Source organism: Sphaeramia orbicularis, chromosome 6 (genome assembly GCF_902148855.1).
Source record: "Sphaeramia orbicularis chromosome 6, fSphaOr1.1, whole genome shotgun sequence".
Classification (NCBI taxonomy): domain Eukaryota; kingdom Metazoa; phylum Chordata; class Actinopteri; order Kurtiformes; family Apogonidae; genus Sphaeramia; species Sphaeramia orbicularis.
This window is the reverse complement of record NC_043962.1, coordinates 45,135,938-45,161,723: the sequence shown is the minus strand read 5'-3', so window position 1 is coordinate 45,161,723 and position 25,786 is coordinate 45,135,938. Positions and strand designations below refer to the sequence as shown.

Below are 25,786 nucleotides of genomic sequence, written 5' to 3'. Positions count from 1 at the left end.
CAGAGCCACATAAAATATAGTGGATATTGATTAATTGTAATGAGGTTTAAAGACTAAGAAACAAAAAGCAAATGACAGAGGCTGACTACATAAATAACAGACAAGGAGGAACCGAACATGATTCACATACCGTATAATACTGTCAGCATAATATCTGTGTAATGTATCTAAACCAAAATACAATCAAATCAATCTTATCAACCAATAATTTGCAATACAGCAATCACATAAATAACTTGTGTATATAGAAATACAACCCCCTATACAACCCAAAGCATACTTGTTCCAAAGCTTTATTCCCCCAAGGTAGCAGTGGTGATACAGCTTGGTAAAAAAATATTAATTGCATACTACCACCTAGTGGTTTAACGGTGGAAGCACCAGAATGTACTTAACTGAACTTCCTAAATTGATCTGTAGTGCCCTCTACCAAATCTAATTTAAAGTCTCCCTGTGATCTCAGCCATCTACCCTGCAGCTTTCAGGAGACAATGCAGAGCATCTATTATAACCTGTACACATATTAAAAAAAAAAAAAAAAAGGCCAACAACACAAACAAACATACAGTTTTATTTGGTCGGTCACAAAAATATATGAAAAGGTCATACATTTTTCATAATATGCAATTCATGTAGGCATCCCTAACTTATTTATTTATACATATATAGCATATGTTATCATTATTTGTAGTATTTATAATGTATTTATGTGTTATTGGGTCATCAAATTGTGTGCTCCACATATTCATGCTTATATTTATATAATCTATTTTAATTATAGAACCATTAATACCATGCCATTAATATTGAAATGTCTCCGTCTTTTACACCTTTTTCATTATAAATACCTTGGATCAGTTGCCAAACTGTATTATATTGTTGAGTACTTGTACTTCTGCAATTACACTGAATCTGTAACTTTTCCAGCCTCTGAAATGATTTTCCATGGAAACTCAATATAACAGTTCTTCAAGATGACCTTTTGATTTTCTGTCCTTGGAATATTTTTGTTTCAAGTTTTGTACTGCAAATATTTAATGTGTCTTTTGCCAGTATTTTCCTCTCATTTTAACACAGGAGAAAAAAAAATCCTGATGGCTTCAGAAGTCACATTTATGAAAAATGTTGACTTTTCACCACCTTGTCACAGTGGTTGAATAATTTTTTCTAAAGCTGTATGTTTATGGAATGTATAAGTCACCAAATGGCCTTAACTCCCAATGAGCAGTGTGACTTTTATGTTAGGAAAACATAGGATAATATTGCAACGTAACTTTGACAAACATAGCAGAGACTGTTGATTGTGACCTTTGACCCTTTCACCCTCAGCACTCATCTTTTGGCCTTGCACTGTTTTGACTGGCTCTGGTCTTGGCTCTGGTCTTGGCCCCTCTCTTGGCCTCTTTGGGTTGAGACTCCTGCATCTACTTAGAGCACAGCCAGATGGTGAGTGTGACCTGCAGCAGCTACAAGGAGAAATAGTGCAGAATTTCTCCAGGGCTAAAGGCTGTTTGTTGACTGACTCAGTTAAATATTTTTTTCAATTTCAGGGAAACAGTCATACATCAAGTGTGTGTTTCTCTGTTGACAACCTTATGACCCTCAGCCTTGTCCATCTGGTGAGATTACGTGTTTATAAGAACATGGCATGATCCAGCTGAATTCATTTCAACTCGCAAAAATACTGTAAATACTTGATTTAATCAAACTTATGACTGTCAAATAGTCTTGACTGATAGATGGTTGTATAAACAGCACTGACTAGTCAAATATAGACCATTTTTGGTGAAATACTGACTGGAATACATACATGTAAACAGCTGAGCTCATGGATTATGACAGTTTGAGTTTGTATGGATGTTTTCATATATTATCCAACCATCAAACTTGCCCCAATTGAAATGGATTATAAGTGACATATAGTCCTACACTGCCAGAACTAATCTCCATACTCGGTTTTAGTGTTGTGCCAGTGCTGGAGCAAGGTCTGCCTGAAACTATTATCATTCTGGAATATGGAAAGAACTCTGTGGCTCGTTTTTGTTTTAAACAAATCACAATGGTTTTGAGTGGCACGAAAAACCAAGGTGGTGAGGGTATCTTTGCAATTAGTGTTCAAGAAGAACTTGTTTTGGTGAAATATTTGCACATGAGGTAAGCCCTGGCATTAAAACAGCACCAATTCTGCAAAATGAAGTACCAATCAGCTCCTTGCTGTCCAGTGAGAAGCTGCATTTGTTTCATGAAGCGAGAGGGACTTTGGAAACAGTAAAAGGGTTAGTAGTCGGCCAATCACAGGTTTATTCTAACATTCTACACTTCTACATTCTAACCCTTACCATGTCTTTCTACCTCTGCTTATGAAATGATTGTGACAATGACATTTATTCTTGATTAGGGATGTAACGACATGAAAAATTTCATATCACGGTTATTGTGACCAAAATTATCACGATTATCATTATTATCGCGGTATTGTTGAAAGTATACTCAAAATGTTCAAAAAGTACTTATACACACACTGAAATAATTTAACCAAGTTGTATTTTGAAAAAATAAATAAAATAAAATAATTGGCACAATGCACTTTCTGTTGCTGAAATATTCAAATATTAACCCTTAGTAGTCGGAGGCTATTTTGTCCGTTTTTCAGTCCTTTTGATTTTACCTTTATATACTATATAAACAAATGTTTACTATACCCATGTTTGGTATCTTTTTTTTTTTCAGCACAACTTCATCTATCTCATCTGCCTATTATTTTTTCACTTTAACCTATTATATAAACATAAAAGGCCAGAAAACACAAAAAAATATATAAAATCCGACTGAAAAATGTATATGCTTTATCGCATAAATAACACAAAGATGTTTAACGAACCTTTTCAAAGACTTTAAAAGTGAATATTGGTTCCAAATAATTAGGTATACAAAATCAAAATTGTAATAAATTAAAACTATACTCAAATATTTGACATAAAAGCATGTCTTCACACAGGAGTTTTCTCCGGAAAAATGTGGTAATTAAACACGGTTATCATGATAATTTGAATTTAAACGGTAATACTAACCGTCTGCAATTTTACCGCAGGTTATCGTTATACCGGTAATTGTTACATCTCTATTCTTGATACATAAAGTGTAACTGGGACTCAGTATGTAATCATTGCACCAGGTCAAAGGTGATTACTGAGGTGTATAAATAGGAATAAAAACAGGAATGTGTCTGAAAATGAAATTTATTCCAATTTTATGGGCAACAGTGTGTCACTGTGCAAACTCTAACACTAAAACTGTCTAAAAAACAGAATGCTTCATGAACTTAAATGCACAAAGTAATAACTAACCCAAATTAAAAATCAATAACAATCTAATCAAAACAATAATTATAGAAAAATGTCTGCCCACCTCTTATTTTAGAAGAATATTTGTGCATATCTGTACAATGCACTGTTGTTGTGTTGTTGTTGTGACCAATTTAGAAGCAAGGTTAATGAAAACTAACGAAATGACAAAAACTGTAATTGAAAATTTTTTTTCGTTAACTGAAATAAATAAAAACTATAATTACAAGAAAAAAACAATAACTAATTGAAACTGTATTATGTGCTTACAAAACTAACTAAAATGTATAAAAATTATGGATAAAATTCCCTTAGTTTTCGTCTTTGTAAATGTCGGATTGATTTGAAATGGATTTATTTTGTTTGTGCAATTTTAGCTAGTGGCACCATACGGCACTTCACGGGCCGTACTTCTGATCACTTGTCGTTTAGAGTTGACTTCTCGTCCCCGCTCTACCTGGCAAAACGGAGACTAAAGTTGGGAGAAAACAGCAGAGTCCTGTTTGGGATTTCTTTGGATACGACGGCGAAGACAAAAAAATAAAATAAAACTAAACTAAAACTAAGCATTTAGAAGAAAACAGAAACTAATAAAAACTAGCAAACCTGCTCTAAAAACTAATTAAAACTAACTGAATTAGAGAAAAAAAGGTCAAAACTAAATAAAACTAAACTATAATGAAAAATCCAAAACTATTATAACCATGTTTAGAAGCACATCAAACCAATCTGAAGTTAAGAAAAAAGTCAAAACTAAACTAATAAAAACTAGTTAAATATGGAAAGAACTCTTTGGCTTGTTTTTGTTCCTTCAAGCAAATCACAATGGTTTGGAGCGGCACTAAACCAAGGAGGTGAGGGCGTCTTTGCAATTAGTGTTGGAGAAGAATTTGTTTTTGTTTTGGTGAAATATTTGCACACGAGGTAAGTCCTGGCATTAAAACAGCACCAATCCTGTAAAATGAAGTACCAGTCAGGTCCTTGCTGTCCAGTGAGAAGCTCATGAAGCAAGAGGGACTTTGGAAACAGTAACATGCAAATCGCAGAAAGGGATAGTAGTCGGCCAATCACAGACTTATTCCAACATTCTATACTTCTACATTCTAGGCTGACATTAAGAGCCCTTAGCATGTCTTTTCACCTCTGCTTATGAAATGATTGTGATAATGTGATTCATTCTTGATAGATAAAGTGTAACTGGGACTCAGTATGTAATCATTGAACCAGGGCAAAGGTGATTATTGAGGTGTACAGGGTGGGGAAGCAAAATTTACAATGAGCATTTAGTTGTTTTTTCTCAGCAGGCACTACGTCAATTGTTTTGAAACCAAACATATATTGATGTCATAATCATAGCTAACACTATTATCCATACCTTTTCACAAACTTTTGCCCATATGAGTAATCAGGAAAGCAAACATCAAAGAGTGTGTGATTTGCTGAATGCACTCATCACACCAAAGGAGATTTCAAAAACAGTTGGAGTGTCCATAAAGACTGTTTATAATGGAAAGAAGAGAATGACTATGAGCAAAACTATTACGAGAAAGTCTGGAAGATACTATTAAAGAAGAATGGGAGAAGTTGTCACCCGAATATTTGAGGAACACTTGCGCAAGTTTCAGGAAGCGTGTGAAGGCAGTTATTGAGAAAGAAGGAGGACACATAGAATAAAAACATTTTCTATTATGTACATTTTCTTGTGGCAAATAAATTCTCATGACTTTCACTAAACTAATTGGTCATACACTGTCTTTCAATCCCTGCCTCAAAATATTGTAAATTTTGCTTCCCCACCCTGTATAAATAAGAATAAAAAGAGGAATGTGTCTGAAAACAAAAATGTATTCCAATTTTATAGGCAACAGTGTGTCACTGTACTAACTCTAACACTAAAATAAGGGGAAAAAAAACTGGCAAAAATCACAAAAACAGAATGTTTCATGAACTTAAATGCACAAAGCAATAACTAACCTAACTTAAAAATCAATAACCTAATCAAAATAACAACTATAGAAAAATGTCTGCCCACCTCTTATTTTAGAAGAATACTTGTGCATATCTGTACAATGCACTGTTGTTGTTGTGACCAATTTAGAAGCACATCAAACCAATCTGAGGTTAAGAAAAAAGTCAAAACTAAACAAATAAAAACTAGTTAAATATGGAAAGAACTCTTCAGCTTGTTTTTGTTCCTTCAAGCAAATCACAATGGTTTGGAGTGGCACTAAACCAAGGAGGTGAGGGTGTCTTTGCAATTAGTGTTGGAGAAGAATTTGTTTTTGTTTTGGTGAAATATTTGCACATGAGGTAAGTCCTGGCATTAAAACAGCACCGATTCTGTACAATGAAGCACCAATCAGGTCCTTGCAGTCCAGTGAGAAGCTCATGAAGCAAGAAGGACTTTGGAAACAGTAACATGCAAATCGCAGAAAGGGATAGTAGTCGGCCAATCACAGACTTATTCCAACAATCTATACTTCTACATTCTAGGCCTTACCATGTCTTTGAACGCATTCTCAATGGCTCCAATCACCAGGCTCTCATGTGAAACCTTCTTCTCGGTGAAGAAACGCGTGGGCGGCGTGCTCGGGGATCCTGGAGCACCCGCTGCTCCACGAAGTGACGCGGCCCTCGTAAGGGCGCGCTGAGAAGTCGGGGTGAGGTGGTGATTAATAGGCTCTTCTCCCAGGCATGTGGGGGGAACCAGCGACGGCGTACAAAGGATCTCCATCACTTCCTGGAGGTGCAGCGCTATGTGATGGTGAAGGAGGTGAGAGGCCATCACGGCCGCTCCGGATCCAGCGTGGCCGTCAAACAAGGCCCAGTAGTGGAAGGTGAGGTCTTCAGAAGTGTCCTGCTGTAAGTGCATATCATACATAAGGACATTACCCACTTGGATCATTATGCACCGTACATCTACAGGCTGCAGGACGTAATCACATATTCACATACACTGTTGCCTGTAATGTTGGAATCAAATATTTGTATCTGTTCTTATGAAATGACTGTGACAATGTGATTCATTCTTGATGGATAAAGTGTAACTGGGACTCAGTATTTAATAATTGTACCAGGTCAAAGGTGATTAATGATGTGTAGAAATAGGAATAAAAGAAAAATCGATGGCCAAAAAACAAAACCTCCTATCTGCAAATTTTTAGATTTTGAGTTTTCACATTAACCCTTTCATGCACGAATTTTGAGAACCTTAATCAAAACTTTTTCCTGAGTGTTTTTATTCCTCCTTAGGCATGAAAAAAAACAATATGATTGATTTTTTTTTTCTGAAAAATAAATAAAAATAAAAAAATAAAATAAAAATAATTTTTAAAAAAAATTAAAAAAAATACATACAAAAATAATAATGAAAAAAAAATTCTTATGAACCTATTTTTCATGAAGTTGCAAAAATGTCCACTCAGCTGGACACCACACATTTAATTTCTGACGCACAGAAATATGTATTTACTGATAAAATGTGTGAAAACTATGGGGAGGGTTTGTGATTCTGGGGGTTTATGCTCAGGAGAGATCTACATAATGTTACCAATTCATGTCAGAAAAGATATGTAGTGTCTTAAAACTTTAATAAGGATATGTGTAAAAAAAAAAAAAAAAGAAAAAAAAAAAGAACAACAAAATCCATGAATATACAAGAGAACAGCTGTAGAATAGCTGTCCACTGTAGTGACCAGTCTGCATGAAAGGGTTAAATGGTGAGAACAAGGATGACTCCACATTTTCAGTCTATCTGTAAGATAATCCCACCCTTTCTTATGACATGAAGGTCGCCTGACAACAACAACAAAGACCATACTATAATAAAACTAAACATTTTTTTTTTGTTTCCTGAAAAAAGTGATTTTTTTTCCAGATAGGAGGTTTTGTATTCTGGCCATCGAAATGTGTCTGAAAACATAATTATTCCAACTTTATGGGCAACACTAATTGTTCTAATAACACTAAAACTGTTTAAAATCTAAATTGGAAAAAAAAAAAAAAAACACTGACAAAAATCACAAAAATAGGATGTTACATGAGCTTCAATACAAAAAGCAATAACTAACTGAACTTCAACATTAATAAAATCCTGATTAAAATAATAACTATAGAAAAATGCCTACATCTTATTTCAGAAGAATATTTGTGTATATCTGTACGATACACCGTAACAGCCAATTAAACCGAACTGAAGTTAAGAAAAAACTCAAAACCAAACAAATAAAAACTATTCAAATGTGTAAGACTGTTATTACATTTGTCTGAATGATCATTCAAATTAAGTGGATTGTTTACTCACTGATTTTTCCTTTGTTCTAAAGCACAGGTGTCAAACATGCGGCCCAGGGGCCAAAACCGGCTCACCAAAACTTCCATAGTACAAAATTTACCCTGAAGATATTAACAGTCAAAGGCATCAAACTCGAAAATAATAGCATAATCTATAAATAATTACTCCAAATTTTCTTCTTTAATGCGAAAAAAAATTATAATAATAATATGACATTATTCCTATAAATAATGGCAACACTAATTTTTTTCTCTTTGATTTATTGCAAAGAACATAAACTTCTGATATTCTTTAACAATAAAATGTCAATAACTGGAACAAATATGAACCTTTTATTCTAGCACAACTTAAGAACTCGGTGGAGAAACCTCCGTTGTCCACATTAGAAACTTACATTACTAAGAACTGTTTTGACAAAAAATTAATATCACAGTTTTATAACATATTGATAGATAATCATAATGATAATTCTGATAGTATGAGACAAGAGTGGATGAAAGATTTAGGAACAGACATCTCATTAAATGAATGGAGTACAATTTGTTCAATGACTCACACTAGAACCATCAATACCCGTTTAAGGTTGGTACAATTTAACTGGGTAATGCGAACTTATGTCTCCCCAGTACAATTAAATAAATTCGATCCTAATATACCAGACCTATGTTACAAGTGTAATAATCATCTGGGTTCATTATTTCACTGTTTGTGGAAATGTGATGAGATTCAAAAATTCTGGAATTCTGTGTTGAAATATGTTTCCCAGATTACATCTTGTCCGATACCTGTGTGTCCTAAATTATGTATACTGGGCATTTATCCTATAAACTGCTCTTTATCTGCTAAAGAAAGAAAAATGGTTGATTTATGTTTATTACAGGTGTGGTGGAAAAATTTACTTTTTATATTTTATACTCTTTTAATATGTTATACTGTTAAGTGCATGCTGAGTCATTGTTATGTGTGATGTTTACCACTCTGTAGCAACCCTGACTTAGGGACGAAGTTCTTACCTTGAGTTAAAACCCAAACACCTAAATGTCTGAATGTGTAGATAGAGGATGGCACCTGTACTTCAGATAGGATCCAAGCAAGGTTAGAGTGAAGAGGTCCTCATGACTTCTTCACGGAGCAGAGAAGGAGTAGTATGGGGTGGTACGATGTACGTAAGGAATGACATCATAGTTTGAGGGGGTTGGATTTGGTTCTATATAATCTTTAGTTTTCTCTTGTTTAAGCAGACATCATTTACAGAGCTTTTTCTGTGATTGATTTCTCAATAAATGCATTTATTATTTTAACTCTAACTCTCTCCCTTTTTCTTTGTGTGGGTTATCAGTTGAACGGTAAATTTCCACAACACAAGCTAAGTGGTGTATCGCTTTGTGTTGGAAAAATATTGGTCGCCCCTCTTTTGACTTCTGGTTAAATAATTTAACCTCAAGTTTGGCTCTTGAGAAACTGACATATACGGTTAAAAAGAGAACTTCGGAATTCTATAACATTTGGAAGATGTTTTTGGATTTAATTAAGAGTGGTGATAATGAAGGGGTAGTGAGTAAGTGACAAATTGGGACATTTTGTTTGATGTGGGAATGTATATGTACTGTACTATTTCAACTCTATACCTAAGTTTTATTTATTATGTTATTTAATCAGCTGTTCTATATAATGCTGTCAGATTAATGTTTGTCACATCTTTTTTAGATTTATTTTATTTATTTTCATTTTATGTATTTATTTTGCTTTATTTATATATATTTATTTTCATTTATTCATTTATTTATTTATATATTTATTTATTTTTCTCTGCCATGTTCAAGATGTTCATGATGTTTAAAGTTTTGTATGAATGAAAAATAATAAATAAATGTTTATAAAAAAAAATATGGACAACCTGAAATATCTAAAGAAAAATAAGTGCAATTTTAACAATATTCTACCTGTTTTGTGCCTTGGTAGATCTGATCTGTAATGCCCATGTATAAATCATAAGTTGAGGCATAATACTGATAAAATTGTGCTTATTTTTCTTCATAAATTTCAGTTTTTTTTTTAAGATTATTCACATCTTTTTTGTTTTGGATAGTTTGTAAAATGTAAAAAAATTTCATAATTTTGTGTTATTTTTTGCACTGAAAAATTTGGAGTTGTTATTTATAGGCTGTTATGCTATTATTTTACTGGCCCGGCCCACTGGAGGTCAAATTGGGCTGAATGTGGCCCCTGAAAGAAAATGAGTTTGACACCCCTGTTCTAAAGCCTTTCCTATAGAAGTAAATTCGTCTCATCAGATTTTGAATTGTAAAAGCCATTGAATTTCTAGCACTGCCATTTTTTTTGCACTGAAATTAAGTATCTGAATTTTTTGTCTCTGAATTCACCTATGTTCATAAATGTAGAATAAAAAAAAATTCAGATGCAAAAATTCAGATGCAAAAAAGTCAGATACAGCAAATTTCAAATGCAAAAAATTCAGATGCAAAAAATTCCGAAGCAAAAAATTCAGATGCAAAAAAGACTCAGAAGCACAAAATTCCAAAGCAAAAAATTCAGATGCAAAAAAAATCAGATGCAAAAAATTCAGACAAAAAATTCAGATCACACATCCATGCTGACCGTCTTCCTGCATCGGTGTCACATGACCAACCTACCGTAACTCAATTGGCTGGCTGTCGGTTCAACTTGAGATAGAATCGATTGCTTTTCCTTGGTGTCCCGGATGTATGATCTGAATTTTTTGCTTCTGAATTTTTTTACATCTGAATTTTTTGCTTCTGAATTTTTTGCCTCTTATTTTTTTCCTTTGAATTTTTTTTATCTGAATTTTTTGCTTCGGAATTTTTTTCATCTGATTTTATTTTATTCTAAATGTATGAACATAGTTAAATTGAGAAACAAAAAATTCAGATGCTTAATTTCAGTGCAAAAAAAATGTCAGTGCTAGAAATTCAATGGCTTTTATAATTCAAAGTCTGATGAGACACATTTACTTCCATAATTTTCTCTTAGTTCTAATCAATCTAATGCAGCCACATCCGCTTTAACAGTGAGGACTCATCTGAGGTATAGTATTCTATTCACAGTCCTATCATGTTTAACGTCTCTGTGACCAGAAGAACAGAGACCCTGTTTGATAAGACTAAATTAAAGGCTACTCTATGCTACACACTTGGCTATGACACCTTTAAGTGTGATCACAGCTGATGATCAGAGCTTAAACACCTGCTCCTCTGTGAGGGCAGGAAGTCCACGACTGAATGAACCCGCTCTGCTGTGATGCTAATGCGCGCTGACATCAATGTCTCGTCCTTTATCTCATTCAACGTCCAGTACAAATCACTGTATGTTTCACACCGGAACGCTGTCTTTCCTGCGTCCATTTACAAAGCGCCGCTCCTCACCTAATGTTCTGACAAAGCGTCCTGTGATCTGAATCATTCATCGTCTAGCCTTTTCAGTCTGTCATCTTCAAAAACCACAGCAACTCTGTGATCCTGCTGATGATAAAATATGCCCTGCTTTTCTAATACTGTCTGCTGCCAGTTTAACTCCGCTGTCATTAATTATGCCACATATGAATACACCAAATGTGGGGTTACAGTGCATACGTAAGCTGTGACTTCCTTCCACTGAGTGTAGAACATTGCAAGCACATACTCCTGCACACTAAAGCTCTGGTTTTCTAAATATAATACGAGATTTTAGGGCGTAAGTCTATGAAGCAAGCACTAGAAGGGCTCCTATTGGTCTAGTATCACTGCAGCAGTGAGTCATGGGATACTTGCATGAGTGAGCTGTAGGCTCTGGGTGGGCCTGAGTAAAACACTGCTGGTCTGGAAGAACATTTTAGCAACAGTGTGACTTTACATATCCTGATACAACCTTTGGAAATAAAATAAATGCTCTAAAAATAAAAAAAATAAAAAAAAACTGAAAGAAAAAATGAGACAGTAGTTAATGATGTGGACAAAGGTATGCAATAAGTGTGTCAGTGTCAAAACAGCTTCAATAAATGGTGTAAAACACAGGCGTCAAACATTCGGTGCATGGGCCAAACCCGGGCCACCAAAAGGTTCAATCCAGGACATGAAGGTAGCTGGTGTAAGAGAAGAGGATAGGGTTAAATGGAGGAAGATGATTTGCTGTGGTGACCCCTGAAGGGAACAGCTGAAAGGAGAAGAGGAAGAAGAGGAAGAAGAGGAAGAAGAAGAACAAGAACAAGAACAAGAACAAGAACAAGAAGAACAGAACAAGTAGAAGAACACTCCCAAAATCAAATCTCACCAAGTGTATTTTTCTCATTTCTAGTCCAAATATCTCATCACACTTAAAATAAGACATAATCACCTGAAGAGTAACTTTTCAGTGAGATATAAGAACTTATTTTGAGACAATAGATCTTGAAAATCTTATTTCAAGAAATCTTACCAAGATAATTTTCACTTATTCCATTTGCAGATTTGTTTGCTTGAATTAAGCAAAAAAAAAAAAAAATCCTGAATTAAGCAAAAAAAAATTATCTGCAAATCGAACAAGTGAAAATTATTTTGGTAAGATTTCTTGAAATAAGATTTTCTAGAACTATTGTCTAAAAATAAGTTCTTACATCTCACTGAAAAGTTACCCTTTAGGTGATTATGTTTTATTTTAAGTGTGATGAGATATTTTGACTAGAAATGAGAAAAATACACTTGGTAAGATTTAGATTTTTGCAGTGAAGAAGAAGAGGAAGACGAAGAAGAAGATGACGAAGAAGAAGAAGATGACGATATTAACAAAGAAGGGTGTCAAAATCATTGTAGTTCAGGGGCCACATACAGAACAATATGAGTTAAAGTGGGTCGGGCCAGTAAAATATTATCATAATAACCTATAGATAATGACAACCACAAAAACCTTTGTTTCAGTGTAAAAAAGTTAAATTACGTGAAAATGTTTACATTTACAAACGATCCTTTCATTACTAAATTTCAAAAACCTGAAAAGGTCTGAACAACCTGACCTGTCTTAACAGAAGTAAGTGCAGTTTTATCAATATTCTGCCTGTTACTAAATGTTTTGTTTTTGTAGATCCACTGTGATCTGTATGTTGTAATGTACATGTGTAAATGATAAACTGAGGCAGAATATTGTTAAAATTGCACTTATTTTTCTTAATACATTTCAGGCTGTTCATGTTACTCATATCTTTAAGGAAACTTTGCAGATGTAAACATTTTAATTCTGTAATTTGGCTTTTTTCACTGTTATTATTCTACTGGCTGGTCCACTTTAGATCATATTAGGCTGAATGTGGCCCAAATGAGTTTGACGGCCCTGGTGTAAAAGTTTTCCTCTGCTATAATAAAGTAAACAGGAGTGACTTCTTAGTAAATGTATCAGTACCAAACACAGGACACTGTACTTTTGGAAGGACACGCTGTTAACTTTGATTCATTTTGTTTAATCTGTAACAGTAAGTAAATGCACTGACTATTCACCCTGTTTGTGTCTAAAGCTGCTGTGTTGTGTAAATGACGCTGTGCTGTTTGTCCCTATAAACGGCTGATGGGACAGGACGAGGGGATACTGGGTCCCAACAGAGGTCCTCAGGGACATTCCAGGATCGCATGGACTTGGATCATCATCTGAAATTCTTGAAACAAATAATTTGACAAATAATTTCTACCTCTGAAATTAGACTTAATATTACGTTGTAGGGCAGGGGTATTCAAATCCAGTCCTCGAGGGCCGGTATCCTCCATGTTTTAGATATTTCCCTCTTCCAGCACACCTTGTTCAATTAATGATCAGCTCATCATCAAGCTCTGCAGAAGTCTGATGACAATGTAATGGCTTCCAGGTGTGACGGAAGAGGGGAATATCTAAAATATGCAGGATACCAGCCCTCGAGGACTGGATTTAAATACCCCTGTTGTAGGGCAACATACACAACACATGATTTTAGATCAGATTATTTATACAGTTATACAATGCATATCTGCAAACTCACAATGAAGGGTATTTTTGTACCTGTACCCAAGTGCATAAATGTATTTCTAAAAATGTAAACTTAAAGAGAGTAGCTCTAGTGCAGTGTTTTTCAACCTTGGGGTCAGGACCCCAAATGGGGTCGCCTGGAATTCCAATGGGGTCGCCGGAAGTAATTGATGAAAAAAAAAAAGTTACTGACAAAAAATACTTTTTAATAATTCAATATAAATTTCATTATAATTAAAACACCACACACTTTTCCTAATAAAAATCAAGTTCAAATAAAATGCAGGATGTAATATCTGAGAGGGCATTGTTGATTGACCGAATCTTGTGACCGCATGCTCATAATTTGAGTTATTGTTTGTTCAGTGTTAATTGTCAGCGTTGTAATAAAATACAAGCTAGACTGACTGTACATATCCTGACCAGGGAAATAAAATTCTCACTTTGGACAGTAATCTACACCTGCCTTTTCTGCCTCCGTCCATAATAATATACATTATACAGACTAAATGTTGTCTAAAATTAACATTTATTTGCAACATAATATAGCAAACTATTACATGATCAAAGACAAATTCATTTTAGCCAAAAAAAAAAAAAAAAAAAGTCTCAGTTTTGAATGTCTGGGGTCTCCAGAAATTTGTGATGTTAAAATAGGGTCACAAGCCAAAAAAGGTTGGGAACCACTGGTATAGTGTGTATAGCTATATATACAATTTACAGTATTTAGCGTCATTACTGTGGAGTGTGCACGTGCAAATAGTCACATTGCAAGTCTAATGAACTTAGACGGGTCACGCTACAACTTTTTGAGTCTTGATACAAAAGGAAAACTCACATGGTTCTCATTTTCCATGACTAATCTATAAGACATGATTTACTCTGAGTGCTGTTACTGAACAGAAAGAAGACCACATTGGCAAAAATGTTTATACTATGAAAATCATTTTAGGCTACGAAACTCCAAATACCTGCATGGTGATGTATTTTGGAAACACTGTAGATGTTGTGATGAAAGATGTTTGTTTGACAAAGGTTTAGCACAAAAAAAAAAAAAAAATCTATTATTAGGAACTGGCTAAATGTGAACACTCCAAAGCCAGCTCAGAGGCTGGAAATTGTTTGAGGCTTAAAAGATAAGATAAGATATTCCTTTATTAGTCCCAAAAGGGGAAATTCCAGATTTCTATCAGCAATAGTGGAGCCCAAACAAAGCACACGAGAGCAAAATCAAAATAAGACAAATCAAAAAAAGCTATAAATACTATTTACAGCTGTGGACATGCTGATCATGCCACAGGTTGGATAGGGGAGATACTCGTACGTACACCTATATACACATATCTACACACATAATTACATATATATATTGACATGTATACAGATGATACATGAATACAGTTTATTGCATAGAATTATTTGGAGCAGTTTCTGTTGTGGAGCCTGAAAGAGGTTTTTATGTTATGGAGAAGCTGACTTCCACGAGGAGAACCAATAAGGACACTTTCAACAAAAACTGGAAAACAAATTGACTATTTATGTGCAAATTTAAGAGACACTGAGACTAAATGAAACTATATACTAGGTCAGAGGTGGCCAACCCTGGTCCTGGAGACCCACTATCCTGCATGTTTTAGATGTATCCCTCTTCTAACACACCTGATTCAAATGATAAGCCTATCATCAAGCTCTGCAGAAGCCTGATAACAACCGTCAGGTGTGCAGGAAGAAGGAAACATCTAAAACATGTTGGATAGTGGCTCTCCAGGACCAGGGTTGGCCACCCGTGTTCTAGAACATACTGTACTGCATGAATTCCAGACGTTTTCCAGTTTGTTTTATTGTTGCATTTACCTGTTTTTTGTGGAAAATTTAATAAAAACATAAATGAACTGCCACTCGATCACAACCTGAAAATGAACATACAATGGAACATACAAAAACACAGACGAGGAAGATTTGGTTTCAACAAAACAGTTGTATGAAAATGGATTACTTTGACCAAAAACACATATTTTATCCACAGTTTCTTCAATTGCAGAGCATTAGATCTAAGAAGGACAGATCACACTAAAAGTAATCTACAGTTTGTAATTAGTATTTTCTGTACTAATAAAAAAATAATCCGGATCATTCTTGAAAGATTTATTCTCTTCTGGTCATCTTGTGAAAATTTCTGCCTTTTTCAAATACGGCATTATTATATAATCAGTAGGGGTGTAAGAAAATATCGGTTCTGCAATATATCGCAATATTTCATTTCACAATACTGTATCGATATTAAAAAGTACTGTATCGATATTTTGAGGTATTTATTCAAATGCAGATATTGTGAAGTTTCATTTTTGTTTTTCTTTTCTTGTCTATATTTTATTTATTATTATTACACTCATTATAACACTCTTTTATTAAATAATGTTAGTTCCTTTGTTGGGATCGAACTAAAATAATGTTCTGATGTTATTTCTGAACTAACAGAATATGAACATGTGAACAGGATCTTAAACTGTAATGTCTGTAAAACAGAATTTCAGTTTGAACACAGGAACATTTTGTGATATAACATTAGATCCTGTTCTGATCAAATAAAAATGTGTTTAGTATTTGTGCATATTTCTGGTGTACTTCAATTCTTCAAGGAAATAATCATTTAAAAAAGAAACAAACAAACAAAAAATTGCCTTGTTAACAGTATCATGATATATCGTGATATATCGTATCGTGATCCTAGTATTGTGATTTGTATCGTATCGCCAGATTCTTGCCAACACACAGCTGTAATAATCAGACAAAGAAATATTGTCAAATTTGTCATATGTGGTAAAATATGTACTTTTTACATTTCAGAATATCCTCGGATCACAGTTGGACTCACCAGGTTTTCCCGGAGGCCAAGGCCTTCTCCGTTTGGCAGGGAAGACCTCCTGCGGGTCATGGGGGTCCGGTTGGGTGTGGAAGTTCCTGGAGGTCTTCTTTTGACCACCAGCACCTCACAGCAAGCCTGGTCCTCATTTAACGTGCTTTTTCCTGCGTTGATGACCCTAGACAAAGACAGGGGACAGACAGGCCGGAGGTGAGACTTAAAGGGCGTAAAAGGGAAGGATAGGACCCAGAAGGGGCTTGTTTCTACATTTAGGAAGATGTTGTGTTAACCTTTATAGGTCACTCAGAAATACTCTGTAGTTCAAAATGTCAACCTCAGTGTGTTGTTGGACATAAAAAGACTTTATTACTTTTGTGAAATTTTTCTGTATTTTTCTTGTCATGTAGAAAATCAAGATCAGTTAAGTTACCATATTTTAGGGATGCACCGATACCACTTTTTTCCAGACCGACTATGAGTATGAGTACTTACATTTGAGTACTTGCCGATACCGAGTACCGATACAAGTACTTAATAATCCCATTCCAGTTGTTAGTTCCTTTTGTAAATGTGCTTTGTTGTTGTTGTCATTAGTCTGACTGGAACGAAGTGCTGCTACTGACATTTAATGTGTTAGAATGAGCGTTTCTCAATTAATCCACCAGGGGGCGCCGCTCTGAATTAACCATACTGGACAAATACCATGAAGAAGAGTAAAGTTTTTTGAGAAGAAGATGAAGAAAGTCGGTAATAAACATGGAGACGACAGAGGCAACACTAATGTGATACTAATATTGCAGCGTTTTTTGCTGGTAAGGTTTAAAAGCTTAGCTTCAGCAGGTAGAGAAAAGAGAAATGAGCGATAAGTTTGGTTTTCACTTCTGCTGGTGGTGGTCTGCACCACTCTGTACTCCAGGTGGTATTCTCTGTCTGTTTACGCATCCACCAGCACCTGGAAAATGGATGGAATGTACGCAGAGGACGGACAGAACGCTGCGTTTGTATCTGTCTGTGTCTGTAACGTTACTTGCAGTCAGCGTTACTTTTATCACCGTCATTTATTTCGTTAAATCTTCACACTCCCCACACATTATTCGTCCTCCTTGTACCTGCTGCACTGAACTGTGAATGTCACACGGCTGTAAGTGGTATCGGTGGAGCTGTATCAGATATCTTTTACAAGTACAAATACGGGTACACACACTGAGTATCGGAGCCGATGCCCAATACTCGTATCGGTATCGGTGCATCCCTACCATATTTGGTTCCTTACCCATAACTGGAAAAAAAATAAATAAATGAAAGGAAAAAATACAAGAAGTAAATATAAAACATACAAAAAAATCACGTGCAAAGTGAAATGAACATGTATTTTAGAACATTAGAACATCCCTTTTAGAACATTACAACAACATAAGTGCTGATCCAGACCCCTGTCCACATCCACATTCTCCCTTTGAACATCATTCCTTACATTAGTACCATTATTTCATAGTACCTAACAAAGCAGGTACACTCACTGTTCATGCAGAGGTGGACCTTACAGACCCTGTAGACCCCGTTGGACTAGAGGTTGTAGACTCACTGTCCTCACTTTAACTGTAGCTGTCACTGTCTTGTAATGTATGCAGAAATGACCAAAAATAGTCACTTGCCTCATAAAGGGGTAATGTGGATCATGGTCAGTGCAGGACGGTGAATAAACCTCCTTATACACTGTTTTTATCTTCAATGATTTCTGTTGAGATGATCTGTTTCATACGTGACCTTCAGCAATGTCACAACACACAATACAAATCTGTAATGGATGGAGAGTGTGTAATGTAGTCTGAATATCTGATAGTTTTTCAGTGTATAATAAAATAATAAAACTACAAGAGCCAGTGGATTTATAATTGCTTTGGTTCTATGTTTTTGGGTTTTTTTTAGATTATCATGTTTTTGTTTTGTTTTTTCTTTTTCATTTTAGTATTGTTCTCTGCTTTTACAGACTGGTACAAAAACCCCTCTGGAGATTTCTTTTGTTTGTTAACAAGCCACTGAAAAAACTTGTAGAAACCCCTACTTTCCCACTATGAGTATTAAAAAAAATAGACCTCTAACAATGCCTGAGTATGACCTATTTCTAAGACATGAGTTGTCATCCTTATTCACATCTTTTCAATTACTCCCCTCTTTCAGAAATAACTATGTCTTGGGTTTCATTTTGCATTTATCACTACTCAGGAACTTATTTCCTGAAAGCTGATGTTGATTGATTTTAATCAAAGTAAGTCCGTGTCTTGCTGAACACTGTGACAGGACAATGGGTTGCTGATTAGACCCACATTCTGCTGATTCCTGCGGCGCTCTTAAAACAACAAAAACCCGCCGATGTCAAATTCTCTGAAGAAGTTTGCACAGTTTTCTTAGATAAACAAAGTCAGACAATGCGAGATTAAGTTAGCAGATACGCGCTCTTTAAATACACATTTCAATTGGAGACCCACGCATGTAGGGCAGAGGACACAGAGATACATAAATACTGCATTATACAACACCTGGCAGATGGTGCACTGCTGCTGTGAGCTGCTGTAGTCATGGGCAAACACACACTGTTTAACAATACTCCAGGCATTCTCGATTTAGCTCCACACTAGGAGATGTTAGGTCTGCAGTGGCCCTATTAAAACTGAATATAGAAGCCCGTGAAAACAGAGCACAAGAGGTTAGATAAGCAAGGGGGTAGGAACAAAATGTGAAATGCAAATATGGATTTTTAGTAAGAAATCTGCTCAGAGTCACTTGCTGTTTTATGTTATTTGAATAAACTGCCAAGTTTTTTTTTTTTTTTATCTTCTGTCTAATGTCTGTAATATAATATGCTTAAATGGAATATAACATATCATATGTATGTATACATGGTGATATGAGAGGGAGTCATGGTTACAGCCGTATAAATGATAGGATATAAATAATCTTAAGTGGCCACAGGAATGAACATGTAGGGATCCTCTGTGCCCAGCTAAGAAAACACTGTGTGGGTTGTAAAACTGTTAGGAAATTGGCTGGAAAGAATTTTTACCCAGTAAGAGTGATTTTAATTGGTGCCTTGCACAATGGGCTATTCACCACTTCCCAGTCCCCAAACACTAATAATAACACTTCTAACAGCAAGTCATCAGCTTCAAAGGGAGAACAGAAATTACTGTGATTTTCATTTTCAAGTAAAAATAACTAAAATATCAACCCTGCAAAGTATGCATAAGAATATTTACTGTAAATACTGTATTAGAGAAGTGATTCGTCAGTGAATGACCACACTCAAAGAAATGGAAAACCCATGTAGTAATCCTTATGCAATGTATTTATGTTGAAAATATTTAATAAATTCATTTTTAGTGAAAAAAAACAAGAGAGTTACATTACATTTAAATAATAATACAAGTCTTGGGAATATTCAATACTGTTTAATACAATTTAGTCAGCGCAGTCACTTAAAAAATGAAGTTTGGCATGTTTGCTGCAGTGCATTATGGGTAGTGGGTACTATGTTGTAAATGTGTTATTTTTATGCTCAAGAATTCAGCTGGGTTGTTGTGTTAGTACTAGTTTTGACTTAATATGTGTATGGCAATGCTTATTGGACTTTTTGTTTATTTTTTCTGTATTTTTGTAATTTGTAAAGTTGCACCCTGAGTGAGAGCCATTGGCAGAGCAATGGCTATCCTGTTGTGCTCATCCCATTTTGTATCTCCTTGCATGTCAAAATAAAAACACAGCTTGTGTATGCATATGTTGGTAAGCTAACTTTGTGTCAAACTTCCCCCTACACTACAATAATGATATTTACGCAATTAAACATAATAGTATCTAGTAAATCCAGCATGCTTAATAAATGCAACATAATGGTGTTTGGTAAATTAAACATAACAATATTCAGTCAATTAAATGTGTTTAATAAATTGAACATAATGAAGTTCAGTAAATTTAACATAATGACATTTAGTAAATTCAACATGTTTATTAAACTCAATGAAATGATATATAGTAAATTCAATGTGTTTAACTGATTCAATGTAATGATGTATACTAAATTAAACGTAACAATATTGAGTAAATTCAACATGTTTAATAAATTCAACTTAACTGTGTGATGTAGCACTTAATTAAGATGGTTTGCTGAAATTTAGTCATCTAGTATTTTTAAAATTTAAATAAAGTTTTGTGGGACCGGTTGATGTTTTTTTGAGTGCATTTGACTATTTAATAATCAGTCTATTTATTATTTACGTGAATATTGAGTACTACAATGTCAAGCTACACCTGCATGATACAAGTACAACCTTCAATGGGTCAACAGTACAGCCTTGAAAGGACTTAAATAAACAAACCAAACTGACATCAATAAATCTGAAGGTCGTGAATGTCTGTGGGGTGGAAGTTTCATAGGTCAGAGATTTGCTTGCTGAATTGTGCAAATGTGTGACATATAAATTAAAATGATTTTCTTATTCATTACATCCCAGATAGGGGTGTAAGAAAATATCGGTTCTGCAATATATCACGATATTTCATTTCACGGTACTGTATCGATATTAAAAAGTACTGTATCGATATTTTTAGGTATTTGTTCACATGCAGATATGGCAGAGGTTCATTTTTGTTTATTGGTTTTCTTTACTGTTTATGTCTTATTTATTATTATTTAAGACCGTTTTATTAAATAATGGTAATTTGAAGCATCCTAAAAGCACTTTTTACTGTCTGAGAGGTAGATGGTAGTTCCTCTGTTGAGACAAAAATAATGTTCTGTTGTTAGTTCTGAACTAATAGAATATGAACATTTGTGCAGGATCTGAAACTGTAACGTCTGTGAAACAGAATTTACGTTTGAACACAGGAACATTTTGTGATATAGCATTAGATCCTGCTGTGATCAAATAAAAATGTGTTTAGTATTTGTGCAGATTTCCGGTGTAATTAAATTCTTCCGGGAAATAATCATTTTTAAAAAAGAAACAAACAAAAAATTGCCTTTTTAACAGTACCATGATATATTGTGATATATTGTATTGTGATCCTAGTATTGTGATTTGTATTGTATCGCCAGATTCTTGCCAATGAACAGCCCTAATCCCAGACTGTCTTTTGAAATGTGTTTTTTTACACATTTATATTGGGAATATCAAGTTTCTCAGATGTGGCATATTGAAATTTTAGTTTTATATGATTGTTAGTGTTTTCTTCATTCTTGTGGATATTTCCTTGAGTGCCAGGGAATTTCAACAGGTATTTTTGACCATTCTGTGCCAATTATTGTTTGCTTGGTTTTTGCATTTCATGTGAAAAAGCCTAAATTGAGATTAGTGTTACATCTACTATGTTCATGGAATTTTCCTATTGTAAGTTAGATCTTATAGGTTGTAATATATTCATTTGAGTTTAGTCTGTCTGTGCCTGTAACTGAAAATATACGGCATATATTGATCTGAACATTGCACATACAGGGTGGGGGAGCAAAATTTACAATGAACATTTAGTTGTTTTTTCTCAGCAGGCACTGCGTCATTTGTTTTGAAACCAAACATATATTGATGTCATAATCAACACTATTATCCATACCTTTTCAGAAACTTTTGCCCATATGAGTAATCAGGAAAGCAAACGTCAAAGAGTGTGTGATTTGCTGAATGCACTCGTCACACCAAAGGAGATTTCAAAAATAGTTGGAGTGTCCATAAAGACTGTTTATAATGGAAAGAAGAGAATGACTATGAGCAAAACTATTACGAGAAAGTCTGGAAGATACTATTAAAGAAGAATGGGAGAAGTTGTCACCCCAATATTTGAGGAACACTTGCGCAAGTTTCAGGAAGCGTGTGAAGGCAGTTATTGAGAAGAAGGAGGACACATAGAATAAAAACATTTTCTATTATGTAAATTTTCTTGTGGCAAATAAATTCTCATGACTTTCAATAAACTAATTGGTCATACACTGTCTTTCAATCCCTGCCTCAAAATATTGTAAATTTTGCTTCCCCACCCTGTATATTGGCTTCAACTATAACACCATATTCCTTTAAGATGATCTGAATCTGGATCTTCTTACTTATGCAGTTCTTTAAAGGATTCTTCACTATTCTTCTTATTAAGGAATTGTTTTTGTAATTTTTTCTCTCATTTTTCTTTGCTCTGAATTGAAAAAAAAAAAAAGTAAACAGAAGTCACACACATTCTGCATGACAGCACATGTATAACATGAATTGCTTGATGCTCTGGAAGATGATCCCGGACTCGATGAGTTAATGTAGTCACAACATTGTGAAATTGTTCATTTAATCATTGTGGTAGATATGTTCTATATGGGAAGGATCTATCTTTTTATGAATTTGTTTCACTACTCAGTCTTGTATGTCTACCTAGGAAGTCTGTTTTTAGTTTTTCCACACATAATGCACATTAACATACTTGCAAAAGCTGGTTTTCTCTGTGATTCTTTGACAATATTGCACATATCGTCTTTATAGTTGTAGTAAATAAAACTAATTTTGAGTCATGTTTTGTGTTAAATTCATGTAGTCATGAAAAAAACCTGAAACAATAAGACTGAAAAAAATCCAAATGTCATTTTCTACAAGGAGAACACATGGACGCTATGACAAGTTTATGTCATTATTATGTAATTGTCTTTCTTACTGTCTCATCTTGTAGTAATCCCTCTGAAATGATGGCACATTTTATCTCGCGTAGTCTGTGTGTTAAAACATGTAAAACCAGCATCCTGTTGCTTAAGCTGCTCTCCCTTATTTCATGTCACGAACAGGGGGGGGTCACAAACCTAACACACCATCATGCGTGTCTGAGACCAAAGCAGTGCACAGAGTGATGTTCATTTGACCCTGAAGATCACAAGATTAATAGCAGAGGAGCTTTCAGGCCTTACATCTCCGATACGGGGGCAACACCATCCTCACCCTTAGGCGTGAGCTGTGTGACGCCCGTGCTGTCATATTCAGTTACTTCATTTCATTTCTTCACGTTTGAGAACATGGCATGACCTTAATTACCCTGCCAGAGCTGTAATCTGAGTGCTCCCTCTTTTGGTTTTGGACATTTTTTCCACAATAACTTTTGCACCAAAGGGATGAAAAGGAACCATCGGACCATTGTAAGGCAGGTATTACCTTACATGATAAACAACATTCTTTATACTGTAAGTAAATACTCAAATTGACTGAAAAACTAGCTGCGAATTTAGACTGCATTTCTAAAATGTCCTAATGATAACATGTACCTCATACCTTGCACTATACATTTACATTTATATATTTTCACATTTTTAAATTTTCTTACCATGTCATACAGAATCCTTGGCTAAAATTTGCTTAGAAGTCTTATTTATGTCTTTGTGCATAAGAAATCAATATAAGTGAATCCTTAAAGGAACTTTGTGTTGGTAAATGCAAGTGATGCAAATTTACAGGATTTCAGTTCTGTTGCAACATGTTGATGGTCATATGAACTATGTTTTCAGGTCAAAAACGTCCAATTTTTTTACAATTAGTGCTATATTTTCATGTCAAAAATGGCCAAGTTATATTTTAACTGAATTACCTGAAAAACAAATATTCTATTCTTTTAGATTCCCCAATTTTTCTTACAAGATTATATACTACATATCACATGTTTTATTTTTACAGGTTGCAATATGGAGTATGGTGCTGATCCATCCTGCTTATGTTATGCCAATACATACATTAACAATGTCACATGTCACTTTTTAAATCAACAGTTTTCTAATAATAAGCAATTTTATGAAGAAATAACAGTTCTATATTGTTATTTACTCTTTAGTATGATGATGAACTATACAATAAATAATTCTGATCCTAGTTTTTGCACATGGATCATTTGTGGAAACGGTGACATGGCTGCCGAGCATCAGTATGATGGGATCCGGAACAACCATGTCACATCCGTCCACTGACACATTTTGTGTTTTTGTGTCAGCTGTTATTGTTTTAGATCCACAATACTAACATTTATGAATAAGAGGATAATTAGCAATAGTAAGTATATAAGTTTATTACTAATAAAGTACTGGTACTGACCAGATCATCATGGGTAATGTCACGTCCGTCCACCAGCAAAAGTTTTCACATACACGTGCTATTCAAAATCCAATATTTCTGAAAATATAGCTTCCACTGTCAAATAATATCAGTAGTCTGTGCACAAATGTATTAGCATTATTTCAACACAGTTCTATGCATTTCTTACAACTTTTTTTTTTTTTGACAAAAATGGCCACTCATTTGACCCCCTAAGTAAATTTTAGCCGCTCTCTAATTTGCACATATCTCTATTGCACACTATATCTATTTATTTTCTTCTTTTAAAATATGTCTGTGTTTTATTGTGTTGTATATAAGCAAGTAAGTAAATTTTATTTATATAGCACTTTTCACAGATAAAATCACAAAGTGCTTTAAAGTTTAAAATAAAATGTTAATAAAAGCTTAAAATGAAATAAATAAAATGTCATACATATTCCTGGATAAAAACAAAACAGTAGTACAGAGAAATAGACAATAACATAGTTGCATAGTGTGCTGTCACTGGCAGAGATCACCTGTAATTTTGTTGCACAACCTATGTAATGACAATAAAGCCTATTCTATTCTATTCTATTCTACTCTATTCTATTCTATTCTATTCTATTCTAAGGCAGTAGACTGTCATTGAGTTTTGGAGGTTTTGGGTTGTTCAGATGGCAAAATTTGCAGAGAAAAAAGACATCAGAGGACTGCAAATCCTCTCCAGCCACTACAAAAATAAAAGTGGTAGCCTACTTGTTGATGATGTAAGCTTGTTTTCACAGACATTATAGGCGTAGTAAGAGTATAGGAGTTTTTTTGTTTTTTTTTTAAACAGTTTACCAGAAAAATACAGAATGCTTTTCTAATGCTGCTCCTGCGAAACAAACAGCCTGATGGATGAATAACATCACAGCCAAATGCACCTCTCTAACACATGAACAGGTAAATTGTTTCAAGAACTGTAAATTGTTTGGTGAAAATCATTCGTTTTCCAGACCTGCACCAGGAACTGAAATGATGTTGGCATTTATTCTAGCGCTTGCTTGTTCATAAATTGCACCACACTGACACAAAACTGTAGCAATTTTGTTGAAAAACTACTGAAAGGACAGAACAGACTGATCTTGGACAGACAGCTGATCACCATAACAATGTAAATTCTTCATTTGTTACAGCCCTTAAGTATAAAATCACAAGTAGAACTGTAATACTTCCTGCAGAG

At 34.6% G+C, this 25,786-nt stretch overlaps 1 protein-coding gene across 4 annotated transcripts in view; it reads right to left on the bottom strand.

The window, feature by feature from the left end:
- The window catches only part of ppm1h (protein phosphatase, Mg2+/Mn2+ dependent, 1H), a 96,870-nt gene that overhangs the window by 45,553 nt on the left and 25,531 nt on the right, over window positions 1–25,786 (bottom strand). Inside the window, exons 2-4 of one of the 4 annotated variants that reach the window (XM_030136401.1) lie at window positions 16,496–16,661; window positions 11,427–11,474; window positions 5,845–6,201 (exon numbers count right to left, since the gene is read on the bottom strand). In XM_030136401.1, the coding sequence (XP_029992261.1) occupies window positions 5,845–6,201; window positions 11,427–11,474; window positions 16,496–16,661 (571 nt within the window). Of the gene's footprint in view, window positions 1–5,844; window positions 6,205–11,426; window positions 11,475–16,495; window positions 16,662–25,786 lie in introns of all 4 variants that reach the window. The other 3 variants (XM_030136400.1, XM_030136403.1, XM_030136402.1) reach the window with 3 other exon arrangements.